Source organism: Folsomia candida, unplaced genomic scaffold (genome assembly GCF_002217175.1).
Source record: "Folsomia candida strain VU population unplaced genomic scaffold, ASM221717v1 Fcan01_Sc011, whole genome shotgun sequence".
Taxonomy (NCBI): domain Eukaryota; kingdom Metazoa; phylum Arthropoda; class Collembola; order Entomobryomorpha; family Isotomidae; genus Folsomia; species Folsomia candida.
The window spans coordinates 2698941-2714642 of NW_019091203.1; the positions used below are offsets into that span (position 1 = coordinate 2698941).

Sequence of the window (15702 nt, forward strand, 5' to 3'; positions counted from 1 at the left end):
TTTGTTTTTAACCTTTTTGATAATCTCATCCGCAATCGCTTGTCCAAAAAGGAGTGACTGAACCATAATGAAATCTTGGACGGATCTTAACCCACTGTAATTATTGGGTGACCCCTTCCCCTCAAATTGCAGAATTAAACTTATTCCTATACAAGATACCAAAATCGACCACCAGATGGCACCTGCAAACGGGGTAAATACACCCCAGATGCTGTTAACCGCTTGAGGAAACCGGGGGGGGAATTCAATTCGAAGATAAGCATTGCGTAAGCATAGATTTTGCTAAGCAATGGAAAATTTGGATTCAATTAATCCGAATTTAGGAATTTGCTTACTCATACACTTACGCCAAAAATCTTATTCAATTAGAAATATAATTCTTAAACCTTGCGTATTTTTAAAGTACTCAGGAGCAGTATTATCTCTTGCTTAAATAACTTCCATAGCCAATGTATGTACCTGTCTGCCTTATCATTTTAACCCTTTGATTTGAAACGATAATTGTCGTCATTTAATAAGAGATGGTTTAACTCGAGAGAAAAATTAAAGCCGTCCTGCAAAATTGTGGTCGTTTCTAGGAGGTCATTGATTTTCATGATTTTCTCTCCGCGGCGTAAAATCTGTTGTAACTTTGAGGGATTTCTCTTTTCTTAACCAAATGTTAATTTGAACATTTCCTTGCCCAAAGTTAATATTTATCAATACTTCAGTGAATCACTTTCCTCCTCCCGCACTGTCGCCACAACATATTTATAACGTCCCCAAATAAATACTTTCTTGTAGTTAATTATACTTCTTAAAGGGTTAAAGAAACATGTCGGTGCCATTGTTTGTTTTGAGGAATGAACGTAATCGACGCTATCCCCAAAGAAAGTTACTTGAGAGCCTCTCCGAATTTGAAATTAGAAAGCACACTGGCTTGCCATGGTGGGGAGCTAGAGAGATTTTGGGGTGGTTAGAACCACATGTGGAACCGAAACAATTTACAAATCATGCTGTGACGGCGGAATCTAAAGTTCCTACGACACTGGGGTTCTTTCGATCAGGAGGTTTTCAATGGTTAATGGGGTCAGATTGTGGATTATCCCAACCAACCGCGTCAAGAATTATAGAGCAGGTAAAAGTTTTAATATTAAGTAATATTAACACTCGCTTATATTATGTTGTAAGATTACAATCGCTCTCTACGATTTTATTTTAGGTCAGCCGAGTTCTTGTTACGGAGTCGCCAAAAATCGTATCTTTTCCCGATGCAGCTGAACAGAAAAGAATTTCTACAGCCTTTCATGCCAAGAGTAGATTTCCAAATATAATAGGAATTATGGATGGGTCACATGTGAATATAATTTCGCCAAGTCAAGACGAAAGGTCATTCGTGAATAGAAAACAAAACCACTCAATCAATGTCCAAATTATTTGCGACGACCAATTCCGATTCATTGACGCCGTGGCAAGTAATCCGGGTGGCGCACATGACTCGTTTGTGTTCCGAAATTCTCACATTCATCACCGATTTTTGACAGGAGAATTTGGGAATGGAAAATTAATAGGTAGGTAATAGCTAAGAAGTAAAGTGGAATTTTAATTTAATGTATTTATTTTGTATCTATTTAGGTGACTCAGGATATTCTCGTTCTCCGTTTATGGAGGTTCCTTATGCTAGGGGAATTATTACTCCTTTTCAGAACGATTACAATAAAAGGTTAACGTCCGTTCGATGTGCCATTGAATGCACAATTGGACGATGGAAAAGTAGGTTTAGATCCATGCACAGGTAATTAAACGATTTATTAAACCTTTAAAAATTAGTGTATCGCTGATTAACATTTTAACAGGACCGGGGGAGAACTTTGCTATACTCCAACAAAAGTTTGTCGCCTAATTATTTCAACAATCACGCTTCACAACTTTTGTCATACGACTAATATCGCATTACTGAACGAAGATGAAGATATTTATAATCAAATAATTAGAGAAATGAATGATGAGGATTAATTATTTTTCATAATTTGTAGCTTCTCCTTTTCAATTGAGTTTCGCTCCGCCAATAAATCAACTATTTGTGCCAGTTGCATTGTTTGAGTCTCCAATAATTTAACTTGTTTAGCTTGTAATGCGAAAAGAGTAGTTTCCAGAGGACGTTTCGTTTGTTTCTTGAAAAAATGTGGAGCATTTTCTTCCGAAGCATCAGCCGGTTTGTTTGTTCTTGAGCCCGTGTCTCCAATTGGGATGAGGCCCGTTACCGAGATCAAGTTTAATGGCGCAGTATCAACGGTCGACACTAAATATTTTAAGAAAGAGTTTAAAAATTGTGCTTGACTGACGGGAATTGAATTAAGCGTACTAACTTTTACTAATGTCGATTCCACCCTCAATTCCTGAAATTTCGACCCGTGGAACAAGTGCCAAAATTTTCTCTCCTACGGTATTTTGGGGTTGTAGAATCGCAGACCCTCCTCCAGTTTTTTTCATTTCATTCGAATTGTTGGTCTCGATTTTTTTCACGCTACTTTTCAAAACTTGATACTTCTTTTTCACCTCGGCTACGCTTCTAGGAATGTTAACGGAAGAGACAGCATTAACTTTTTCGGTGACATCATCCCATAGCTCATTTTTCCGATTGTTGGTCAAGGTTGAACTAAATCTTCCAAAGAGTGCATCGTAGTGAAGTCCAACGGTGTCGACCAAAGCCTCACATTCCTTAGTGGAAAAGTTTGGGCGTCCTACAAAGTATTTATTAATTGACCTATTTTTATTAGAGGGAAAGCTCATAAAATACGTAACGCAAAGCAGGGGAGGGGTTAGGCTGTTGTGTTACTGGTCCCCTTGATCAGTTAAAAAAATGGGGTGTAAAAATGGACTATATCCCTCTACGAGGGATGTGTAAAAAAATGACTAATTTTGCGTTTCGTGTTTTCTGAACATTCCCAAAATAAATATTTATAATTATAATTTCTTACTCTTTCCATTTGTGTCAACTAATTCCATCTTAACTGAACTTTTCGAATCCATACCACATAAATATTATTTTGTTGTGACAATTAGCTACATAATCAAACTCCGACCTAGATAACTGTTCTGATAAGTTTTGCCAGCTGACACTGTTTTGTGGTGGAAAAACTTGCGCAGTGCTAAGCAAAAGACAAGAGATACGCAAATTTTGAACTTCCGCATGCTTATCTATTGAATCGCGTTTTTTGCTGAGCAAAATCTATGCTCAGCAATGCGTAAGCAAAATCTATGCTTACGCATGTCACAATTGAATTCCCCCCCGGGTAACAATGACGAAATGAATTGTAGTCAATTCGACGTCATAAGTGATTAACTTTTCCGATGCTATGTGCGAGATAAATTCTTCCGTTAAAGCGTTGTCGAAATCCATATGTCCGATAACGATTTTCTGACTATCCTGGTTAATACCGCCTAAGGAGACTCCTATGTTCGTGTCATATGTGAAATTATAGCGCTGATTTAAAAGGTGTAAAGTACAGTCGACGGAAGTTTCGTTTACGTCAAAGCCGCTGAGACTAAAGCCGCAAATTCTGTCGGGCTTTTTGAATCTGATCAACGTTAGCATAACACTACGGTGGAGATTTTGAGTGTTTGTCGCGTCCCACAGAGCGGCGAGATCATATAGAGATGAGATACGGTTGACTAGAATCGGAGTAGGCGAAGTAATGCATACAATACATGGCATACTCATTACTTTAGGATTATAGAGGTCAAAAAATAACAGGATTGCTTTTGACGTCGATTCGGCTGCATAATTTAAGTAATACTCTCTAATAGCAGGAAACTTAACCGAGATGAAGAGAAAGTTCGGATTAGTTTGTTTTGCTGCGGCCAATAGTTGGTGGTGTGGGGGAGTTTCGACGTGTTTAAGATTATTTAACGTTACCGCCAAATTCAAGAATGTTACCTTAACCCGATGAAATTTTACTCGCCAACTGTAACGTTCGAGGTCACTATTGGTAAAAATATATCTTCCGTTTTTATAATGTCTCATTTGAATAGTTTGAGGTGAATAAAGGTTTTTCTGTCATATGGTATCAAAATATTTAACACCTGAGGAAGTTTGGTGATCGCCAAGAAATTGTTGGTGAATAAAGTAAATTTCAGAGTTTTCAAAAAAGTTGGAGATGTAGGTAATTATCGTGTCGTGTGGGGAACTAAAGGCGAATATGAGAGGGGTAAAGTCGAAAAAATAAAACGATGCAAGAATATGGAAAACTGGAATCATATTTTTTCTAGATGTTTTAAAAATCTTGCAGTTTATACATATGTAAAGTATTCTCGGAACTAAAAACTAAATCGATTTCAGCATCGCGTATTCGTACGTCCGTTCGACAGTTCGTTTAATTTCGTTCATAAATATGCTACACCATTAAAAATAATATAACTTTGTTGAATATGTAGTAAATGCACTATTAAATATAAAGCGTACTGACCCAAGAAAAAATTTACTTACTATTTATCTAGTTTACTATGAATTTAGTATATGTATCAAATTGAGGGTACGTTGACTGCTGAAAACCGTAACATGGTTTTTAAGAGTGTTTATATTAACATAGCTACACTCTTAGCAAAACGGTATTGAATCATCACCAAACGGGAAGCCCACATGACTTAACCAAATTGTGATAATATTTACCCCACAATGTGTTAAATCCTCACTATTCAGTGTTACGTTTACACATTTTGGGGAAGATTTATCACAATGTGAATCAATACCGTTTTGCTAAGAGTGTACTTACGGTTCAAATTGTATTCACAAAAACATTGTCCTGCCATGAGTAATTTATTATGAGTAAATTATTAATCGCAACACGTTGCGTGTAAATAGCATGCAGAAACTTCATTAATCATGACAATACATATGTATGTACATACCTATTCGAAACGAATACTAAGAATTGTAGTTTAGGGCGTTTTGGTAGAGTTTCAAAGATCTAAGTACACAAGAAACTAATTACAATGTCCTAATTACAAATATGTATGCATATAACGGATACTTTTGAGGACGGCCGTATGTAATGTACATATATGTATGTATACATACAGTCAATGGAAAAAGTATTGGCAACCCCCAGGCCAGCTAAATAAAATTGGCTGTAACCTTGGAATGCATTATACAATTTGCATGAAAATGTGTTTGCATTTAGTAAATATGATGTGTTTTTCAATTATAGTCATGTTTTATTGATTAAAATTAGATAAACACAGTTTTTTAATAATTGGTTGGAAAATTTGCAAAATTAACCTGCAAAAAGTATTGGCAACATGTGGCCAAATTAATTACGCGAAACAATTTCCTTAATCACCTACCACATTTCATTACGGTAAGTTAATTAGGTGACAAAATATGACCATAGCTACATTTTAAGTCAGCAGTTGTGTTGTCTGGAACCAAAATGGCGACACCAAACGAGCTATATTTAATTAGAAATATTAATTTATTTTTCGCAAAAAAAACTTGGATATCTAAAAATCAATAAAAAACATACTTTTTCATATTTACTATTGGAAATGTAGCCAACAAATATAAAATGACAATTTTAGTTTCTGCTTTTCCATAATGCAGAAGAAAAAAAGTCACCTAGGCTCAAACGCAGATGATGAATCAAGCAACAAATTACTTGAAATCGGAAGATTTCAATACCCAAAACGAATTAGAATTTGAGAACCAACTGTGGAGTCAATATTTCATACAATTTGGTGATCAATAAAAAATCATGCCATGGGGTTTCAGGGTCCAGTAGCCCCATAGAAGAGAAGGCCCCCGAAACGAACCAACTCAAGGTATTTAAATCAGCTAAATACCACCCTAAATAGACTTCCAATTGATGAAGAAGGGTCTAGTGGTCTCACCTAGGTAAATTTGACTTATTCGGTGCGGGTGGGATGGTTTGAGTTTGGAGGATGTAAAATGAGGCTCTCAAAAATGATTGCTGCCGTCTGGGAGTCAAGCTCGGAGGAGGATCGACTATGGTTTGGGGTTGAATGACTAGGTCGTTGCGCAGTTAGCTGGTCACTATCGATGTAGTAATGACCAATGAGGTCTAATTAATCATTCGAAACGATAATTTGAAAACATTTGACAAAAACCTGACCAAGGGAGGAATTTCATAATCCAAAAATGCAGTGGCCCCAAAACATGCATCCACATTAACGATGCACATTTCTGGAGACCGAAAAGGTTAAGCTTCTATTGTTAGCTGCACAGACTCCCGATGTGATTCTGATTGTCCGGGATGAGAAAAGAGGGACTGGTGGGAAATCACTCTACAAAAAACGAGCTTGTCAAAAGTTCGAAAGAAGATTGGGAAGCCATATCCAAAATCGTTATAAAGAAATTTTCCCAGTCAATTCCAAGGCGTATTTCTGCTCTTATTGCATCGAGGCGAAGTGCCACGCAGTACTGGAAGCAGTTTATCGAAATAAAATTGTCGTATCTTTGATAAGGGTTGCCAATACTTTTTGCGGGTTAATTTTGCAAATTTTCCAACAAATTATTAAAAAACTGTGTTTATCTAATTTTAATCAATAAAGCATGATTATAATCGAAAACTACATTATATTTTCTAAATGCGTACAAATTTTCATGCCAATTGTATAATGCATTCCAAGGTTATAGCCAATTTTATCTAGCTAGCGTTGGGGTTGCCAATACTTTTTCGATTGACTGTATGTGCAAATAAAAATAATAACAAAGAATTCTAGTGTTAATAACTTAGTTAAACCTAAAATTTCAGAAACCACAACTTGCTAATTTCCTAAATATTTTTCACATTGAAATTATGGAGGATTTTGTGTAATATGTAATCAGGTCAAGTAATCTAATGGCAGTACCATTGTGAATATAAACGTATGAATACATTCAATAGATTGCCTTAACCCATGCTTAGTTTTATTACCTGTCGAAAAATCTTTTTCAGAAATTGCCGTTTTCACCAATCATTCCAAAAGGGGAATATTTTGTTTAAGAGCTTAATGGTGTAATAATAATAATAAAAATGTTATTATGACATATGCAAATTTCGGCTTTTTATATCCAATAAAAGTACCTGAACCTGACCAAGACAATAATAGACAAGCTTATGTGAACTTGGGCCGGTTTATGACACATTTTATAAAAAAAGTCCGGCTAAGAAGACGCTGTGAATACGTAAGTGCATTCGTTTGCGGTGTGGATACACTTTTTCACCTGGCAACATGCTTACAAGGCGTGCAAATTAAGATTTTATTTGTTTCTTAAAAGGGTGGAAAAACCAGATATTCTGATATGATATGTATCTGTGTCTATATAATGCAGACCAACTATTCGATAAAATAAATGTCTGATACATATCATTAAAAAAAATATTTCTCGTTTAAATACAGCTTAAAACGCGATCGTGTGAAGTGTAACCCACGGATTTGGTTGAAATTTTGAAATTGTGGTCCAAATACAACCAACGTTTCATGAGGCAGTTTGTGCGATTGTTACAATTTGCCAAAATATTTTAGGCCATAAGATTATTCATTCATTGTTCATTTATTCGAAATTTTATAATAATGATTTAGTTGGTATTCATTTTAGCCCAAATTCCCCTCATTTCTCAGTTTACGCCATGTATTAAGCACAGCAAAATCGACAAAATTATTCATTTATTCTTTACGAATATGAAATGAATAAATACTTAATAAATATGCATTCATTAAAAAATTTTCAGAAAAACATTCACTCATTATTCACGACTTGATTTTACAATAAATGCATATGTATTTCATTCATTCTGTATTAAACAAATGAAAGTGAACACTTATAATTAATGCAATTTGGAAACCCTGTCGAATGGATAAAAAATTGGGTGTGTTTCGCTCCGAGACATTAAATCTTTTTCACTTAAAGATCTGCATCAAAAGTAATAAAAGTATGTACCTAAACCTGACCAACGCAACGTATTGCATGTTAAACAAAAGTTGATCCAGTTTATGTCATTTTTCATAAAAATGCAAGTCCATATAAAAAGAAAGGATTTTCACCTTTTGTCGGATTACGTCCTTCCAGCCCACACTCCCGACCAAGGGTCACAATAAAAGTGTTGAAATTTCTCAATCAGGCCACTGTTTTTTTTTAAATTTCCCATCAGCGACAAATAAATAATTTCTTAGATTTCAAATATTCCGTCGTTTTAACAAAATGTGTGACTCGAAATTGTTTTATACCGTCATTATAATTGTTTCACTGGTTGGAATAACTTTATCCCGTGAAAATTTGAGTCTGACTAAAGCAGAGAAACAAAAATTGGACCAGGTAATACATAATATTTCATTCCAGAATTTTGCAAAGCATTTTTGAAAAACTTGTGTTAATTCGATATGAATTTCAGTTTAAAGACGCCGTTTCCAAAATTTCCTTCCCGGCTGAGTGGATGCAACAGGAATTGAATCTGGTTCGGTATCTAAGAGGTTAAGCCAATTTTAAATATGTAAATAGGACAGGCTGAGCCCGACCCAAGCTTTACAAAAAACTATTTTGCAACCTCAAATCATTTACATAGGTCAGTTTGTACAAATCCTGACAAAAAGCTTTTCTTTTTTAGCCCCTTCTTTCCCAAGCAAATTTTTTGTTCGAGTCCTTTTCATACTAAACCCTTAATTTGTCATGTTTTTAGTGGGTGCATAATTTCAAGCTGGCAGGGTAAATTTTACAAGAGTTATCGATAACAGAAAGACAACACAGGTACATAAGCTCAGGGTCGGGCGAAAAACATCGATTCTGTTGTTCAAAGATTGGTTAAGTTATCTTTATGTTTTAGCTCGACAATGGGACGTTCAACGAGCTAAGAGTATGCTGCAAGAGGTATGCACTTAATTAAACGTGTCACGAATAACAATTTGGACACAAAGTTGAATACGTTTTCTGGAAGAAAACTTTGCAAGGAATGATTTGTGTAGGATCCTACAAACATGATTATGCAGAATATTTGCGAAAGTTCCCAGAATTCTGCACGGGGTTTTCATATTGGGGACTACATAATTAAATAGTCAGGAATGATAGCAAACAAATTTTTAAACTTTAAATGAGTTTTCTTCGGAAACTTAATACCTGCCACCAAATATTTTCCAATCATAAATTAAATTCGTTTCCCTACAGACGGTCGCCTGGTGGGAGGAGAACAACATGAAAGACATTCATAACGAGGACTGGACAAGTATTGAGAAAGATTATCCCCTCCACACGGACGGAGTCGATAAGTTTGGACAACCAGGTAAGCAGGGTTTTTAACTTTTTCAAAATAAAAGGGCGGTCCATGAAGCAATTTCTTGGGACAAATTCTCAATAAATAAAAAAAACTCTTGCACCACAATCCCTTTAAAGAACTAAACACATTGTTCATTCATTATTCAGTAAATTCATGAATAATTGGTGAGAATTTTTATATAAAAAAATAAAAAAAATTAGTACCGCGTAAATTCATAGATATGCATATGTCTTCATTTCACAGTCATTCATTAACAAAGAATGAAAAATTGTATGCAATATTAATTTTTCACACTAAAGCTAACATCTTTATGTGGTATCTTGAGAAATTGACCTAATAGGGGAAAGTTGAGATACAATTCATAAAAAATTAATAATGGATAAATATCTATTAATTTCCAAATTTTGAATAAACGAGTAATGAATGAATACTTGTTTCTTGAGCTTGTAATCAATTGGGTTTTAATCAAGGTAATATTTATGAACAGAAGTATATTTTTGTAACGTTATGTTCCCCCAAATCCCATCTTTAGCATTTGTCTTTGCCTTTGCGGAGTGGGACCTTCGCGGGGCCGCAGTCCAGGGCCGGCTGAACCGCGTGATCCGCTGGTTCTTTAAAGCATTTGATGACGTTCACCAGAAATCCATCGAATATCACAAACTCGGCAAGACGAACGGAACCCAGTGGAACGTTATCGCGGACATGGATAAGCTCTCTCGTCAGCAGCACCTCTGTATCCAATGCCTCCGATTTTACACTGAGCTCGCCCTCATTCTCGAGTCCCGCTATCCGGGAGGAAGTGACAAACTATTCGTTGTGAATTGTAAGTCAAAGCAATCTCTAGAATTCTATTTTTACCGATGGTAACAATGGTCTGAGCATTAAACTCTGAATTAGGAAAAAATGTTTCTAATATCAAAAAAACGTCTAATTATAAAATGCCAACCATAAGTACAAGTAGCCCCACCCCCATAGTAAAAGTACATAACTCTTTGATTACAAATTTACTACAGACTGTTAGAAATTTTGAATAGTCAGGCAGCTGGAGGCCGTACATAAAGCTTGTGATCGATTTTCGGGGAATTTTTACCCCTACCCCCGTGCGTAACCTACATATATTCCCCATGTTATAATTAATATGGGAAGGATACCACCCCTCTTCACACCGATCAAGTGCTTTCTGCACAGTCTTTATTTCGATATTATTTAAATTTGATGCGAACAAGTATTAAATTTATTTGGGCCCGTAAACATTTTAGGTCTCGCTTACTGTGCAATAAATGGCCGAAATAAATAAATTACTTATTTCTAGTTAGATTGTGCACTCTTAAAAATATTGTTACCTTTTTGAAGGTAAATACACACTTAATTCTATATTAACGAAACCTCCGTAAATCCAGAGTAAACTTTACTCTTTATTAAGTCAACCTTACTCTGGAACTAGAATAGATTGTGTAAATTAGAATTCAGACTGCATTTATCCGTAATTTACAAAAGGGTAACATTATTTTTAAGAGTGTGTGATGTAAACTTTTTTTACATTTTTTTCAGCCCCTTCAATTTTCCAAATTGTTCTTTCCCTGATCAATCCCATCCTGTCAAAAAGTACTCTGAATTCATTGAAGGTAATTGGCGCGAACAAGGAGGAATGGGGCAAAGCGGTCTACTCTCACTTTGCAAAAGATCAACTTCCAGAAAACTTGGGCGGCACGAGAAAATATTCGACAGTGTGGAACGAGATATAGAAAATCATTGTGCACTAATTATGAATATTGGAATTCATATCAAAACATTGTCAATATTTCATCGTATGCAAATTGGACAAACTAATTTTAAATTAAATTCGATGCAAATAAAGAATCAATGAAATTAAGTAAATGATGTGTTTCAGCATATACTTGAATGTATTTATGATAATATTTATTCTCTTTAATCATTAGAAAGACAGGGAATTATCTTGTTAAACGTGATTAAGCCTAGTACTCAGGACGAATTTTTCATGTGAAACGACACGTTCCTCGCTCTGAATTAAATTATTTCTTCATTGAAATTACTTAATTTCACTTCCAGTATACCAATGGAAGTTTTTTTAAAATTAAAGGCTCAAGATGTTACTTACATTTCTTGTTTTTTCTAAACTTTTCCACGTGAAAAAATCCCTCTTAGCAATTGAGAGGTGTAAGGTGGATAATAGCAATGTGGGCCCCGGGGTTTTTCAATTGAAATCCCATTCCCCGGGGGTTTACCTCTGTTTTGTGGGTAGTCGGGGTTTTGGGGGTAAACTGAGTCCGTGTCTCAAGTATTAACTTGTGAAAAAAATTGTTTTCCTGTTTCTTGTTTTTTGCCTAATAACGCTGCTTATATATTAATTCAATTATATTCTCTAATTAATTTGTTGAATTGTTAGAAATGTCCTGTTATTAAATTTTCTTATATTTGAAAACCCCCCTACCCGTGGATATTGCTCAAATTTTCTGCCCCAACACCCAACAAATCCCGCAAAACCCCAATACCCTCAAACCCGGGGTAGCATACCCTGAACAAAACCAAATGCATATTAATTTAATTTTCCCTCCATGTCAAATAAATTATTTTTATACCCAAAGGAATCACAATTCGGAACTGCATTTTTTAGATGAAAGAACTAAAGAGTTATACACCTTTCAAACATCCGGAATTCTTCCAAGATCTTCGAAAAGATATTGATGAAGCTTTGTTAAGACACGTCGGTCAAGAACGAAGACTTGTTGGAGAGCACGCACCACAGGCCATGATTCTCGTCACGACCAAAAGGGAAGCCGAAGACACTGCTGAAGCTCTGGGAGAAGACGCAACATTCATAGTTTCAACCAAGGAAGGAGATGCAAATTTAAAATTGTTTCACAGCAACCAGAAGAAAATTGCTGTGGTTTTTGGAATGCTTCGTGAAGGGTATGACAATGCATGTGTCACGCTAGTCGTTTTTCTCCGCAATGTTAAATCGCGTGTGCTGTTTGAACAATTTTGTGGACGTTGTATTAGAATGAATCGAAAATTGCAAATTAGTCTCAGGTCGGTAATAGGTGCTGATCAGGCGACTGGTACTGTACTAACGTATAATTGTTACCCTCACCTAAAAGAATTGTGGAACGAGAGAGAGAAACCCGTGGCAGATGATGATCCGATTGATGAGGTTGAAAATAACCATGACAAATAATTACTACTCGGCAAAACTACTTGTATTTTCTCACAAACAATGCCGTGTTTTCAAAATTGGCTATATAAATATGTGTCCACATTAATATTTAGTTGCCTTTTTGTAACTGTAGCCTCTAACTGACCTAGCGCGACCATTTTAATGATTCAATAATTTGTAATTTTTATAATAAATCTTGATTATTATCTTGATTAGTGTGATTATTTTAGTAACATAACATAGATTACATAAATTACTGTCTATTACGCATTACGTAGGTCCATATCAAGCATCTTTACTTCAATTGTTCTTCTATTACCTGATCTACTACAAATTACAATCCAATGCTATTTCCTGCAATCAGCAAAATTAATTCTACTCATGTAGTTTGCCCTAAATTAGAATTTTGTACTGTATTAGGCGATTTAACCTTTTGTAACTACAGGTATAGCAAAGGTTATACTTATTTAGTCCTTAATATTATTAGCGCCCCTTCGCTGACCCACCGATCAGGATAAGAGTCATTGTTTGAGTTTGACAAAAATTTTGAATCACCAGTGGTGTCGCGCTGTCGATGAAATTGGCCCCAAATTTGATTTTCAGTACGGTGCAAGCTTTGGCTCCTTTAGTCAGGGCAGATCTTCTCTTTCCCTCACCGCATTGCACAATAGCTCTGACCTGCTCCTACACCGTCTTTGTCGATATATTATTTACCCAGGAGTCCAAGGTAATGACGAAGATATTGTTTACGAACATGTTCACCCAGGCAAGAGGGAAAATAAGGAAGGCCGGCATCGGGATTTCGTTATGCATCATGAGGGACACGTACTGCGTAAGTATCTGTAATGTCGGCAACAACAACATGTAGACGGGAATGAGGCGTACCATCAGAAATTCGTTGAAAATTTTTTCCAGAATTTGAATATTTCGATACGCTTCGGTACATCTTTGGAGCTCGGTAGATTTCCTAGCTACACGAATTTCTCTGTAAAAACAAATTTCTATTGTTTAATTGTTTGCGAATTTTTCAAAACAGTATTTTGAGTTACCCCCTCAGCACAGCAAAGTAGTTAAGCATGCTCACAATTCCGACGAAAAGGATATAGATGATTTCCAAGGTACCGGGTAAGACATGGAAAGCCATCCATGTATCAAAGAGGAAAGTAAGATGTTGAGCACCAATGCATTTGTCCAGGTTATCGACGCACAATCGTCCCGCATTGAGAGCAGAAATGGGGGTGAGCAAGGATCCAAAAGGATTAGTCCAGTAATTGCGGATGCTATTGCAATGAGGCTGAAGAAGGTGACTTGAAGAAATAATTTCATCAGTTTTGTCTCCCTAAGTTTTCTAAGTCTAAGTTTTCTTTCAAGGAACGTTTTCCTATTCCAAACAGATTGTAGATTGCACGATTAAAATTTATCGTAATGTGTGTAGTGTCATAATTAATTTTATTTATTCGTAGTCTCATTAATCTTATTACGGAGAAATATATAAAAACATAAGTAATTTTTAAAGACAATATTGTGTAAATTATTGGTCACCCGTAGATACTCACCTGCTAGCAAATTTTTTTCAAAATCCATACTCGAATTGATTATCTGTGCAGCGGCAACATCCTTGTTATAATTCCATCGTCCACATAGAATTACAAAGTAGATGCAAAATATAGCGAAACCCTGAAATGTTTTGGCCCTTGGTAAATCCTGCAAGATAAGATGAGCCAGCATAGCAATGCAATACGCCAGGTGGGAAACAATTTGCAGACGAAATATCCGTATCTTAGCGGAATAAGGTTTTTAGATTTGTGATCAAACTCCAACAGACCTGAGTACAGACTTCGGCCTATTTTTAAATGGCGCAGTAGAAAAGGAAGAAAGTGAGTTGTGTACATTTTTGAAGAATCAGATTTTGCACTAATAGAAAAATTATAGACAAGAGAATATTTCAAAACTAGAACAGGACGTTATGCCAAAAATTATGGTAGTTCTATCTGTTCATTTCATCAGTACACATGGTCACAAAACAACGGTTCAGCGAATGGAGCGTCTTCGGTTATAATTCTACGTGAGTATTTTACTGATGTTAAACAATATAACTTTGAGTGTTCGCATTAACGCGTATTTATTATAGCTAAATAATACACTTCAAATGTCAAGAGAAACTACTCATAATTATGCATACTTTAATTATCTGGAATTTTCTTTTTTGCACATGACGGACTCTTACAATGGAGACCCCGCAGCCTCGACTATCACATTTTGACCAAATGGGTGCCATTCGATCACAAATTTAATTGATAAAAACTTTTCATAAGGCCTTAGCAGCTAATTGTCAAGTTTGGCAGAAATACTTGAAGATGAGAAAACATGGATGTGATAAAAAAGTAGATATGAGTATAAACCTGAATTTAGATTGCATAGTACATATTCACTAAGGTTTACTGAAAATCGGATAAAATTGCTGTTGTTATTTCAGAATGGTTGTAAAATCTAAAATATCTTTAGTCATAATATTTAAATATGTACATATGTATGTATCTTCAGAGCGATCAGTATTTTCAAAACATTTTTCTATATTATGTCTCAACCACAGATTTGCTATTTCCACTCAAATCATAAAAATTCAAAATTTCGGTTCCTTTTATCTTTCTCCAACATTCGAGGTTGGTCTATAAAGCGTCAAATCCAAGTTAGTGTTCCACTTTTCGTTCCTAAATTATGCATAATCGCTTCTCGTAATCGCTTATTAAGGGTAGAATGTGCAAAACCAAAACTAATTACCAAATCTGGGGAAATCCTAATCAGTAAAATATTAAAATCTTTGCTCTTATAGTTTCATCTCTTTCGTGATGACTTCCTCCCAACGACTTGTAGCCTTTCATCTGACCGAAAACATTGTTCAACTCGCAATAAATTTAAAAACTGAAAAATTGGATATTTTATCCTCTTTGGATGTAAACATTTACACATATTGGCATCGGCAAGTGACATCTTAATCAAGTTTGGGATAGGGTGAGACGAATTTCGTCAAAATCGGAGAGCATATACTGAAATACCTACATTGTCAGTCCTCACATATAGTATGTGTTTTCTACACATATTTATCTATTATGACAATAGTGTTCCTAGAGTTAATTAATTTTGGATACATGTTTAATTATGATTAATAGACATTTACGGTGGATAATAAATTCATCCTTTATCCAACACAGTCGCGATTGTACATAAATCCTATAGCGTAAATTAAATTCCATGTGTCGTGAAGCTAAAGTAGAAGAA

General features: G+C 35.4%; 3 protein-coding genes across 3 annotated transcripts; 2 read left to right on the forward strand and 1 right to left on the reverse strand.

Moving 5' to 3' along the window:
• The first annotated feature begins 814 nt into the window (after nt 1-814).
• LOC110854835 (putative nuclease HARBI1) lies at nt 815-1882 on the forward strand. The gene is made up of 4 exons (XM_022103265.1): nt 815-1117; nt 1202-1550; nt 1615-1752; nt 1836-1882. The coding sequence occupies exons 1-4, from the start codon at nt 815-817 to the stop codon at nt 1880-1882; spliced, it is 837 nt and encodes a 278-aa protein (XP_021958957.1).
• Nucleotides 1883-1960: 78 nt separating this feature from the next.
• On the reverse strand, nt 1961-3450 carry LOC118436925. Its single transcript, XM_035855611.1, has 2 exons — nt 2349-3450; nt 1961-2281 (listed from the first exon to the last, which is right to left on the reverse strand). The coding sequence occupies exons 1-2, from the start codon at nt 2770-2772 to the stop codon at nt 1992-1994; spliced, it is 714 nt and encodes a 237-aa protein (XP_035711504.1). The 5' UTR covers nt 2773-3450; the 3' UTR covers nt 1961-1991.
• Nucleotides 3451-8031: 4581 nt separating this feature from the next.
• On the forward strand, nt 8032-11126 carry LOC110855104 (CRAL-TRIO domain-containing protein T23G5.2). The gene is made up of 6 exons (XM_022103525.2): nt 8032-8296; nt 8373-8451; nt 8802-8845; nt 9140-9254; nt 9781-10071; nt 10800-11126. The coding sequence occupies exons 1-6, from the start codon at nt 8183-8185 to the stop codon at nt 10991-10993; spliced, it is 837 nt and encodes a 278-aa protein (XP_021959217.1). The 5' UTR covers nt 8032-8182; the 3' UTR covers nt 10994-11126.
• Nucleotides 11127-15702: the final 4576 nt, after the last annotated feature.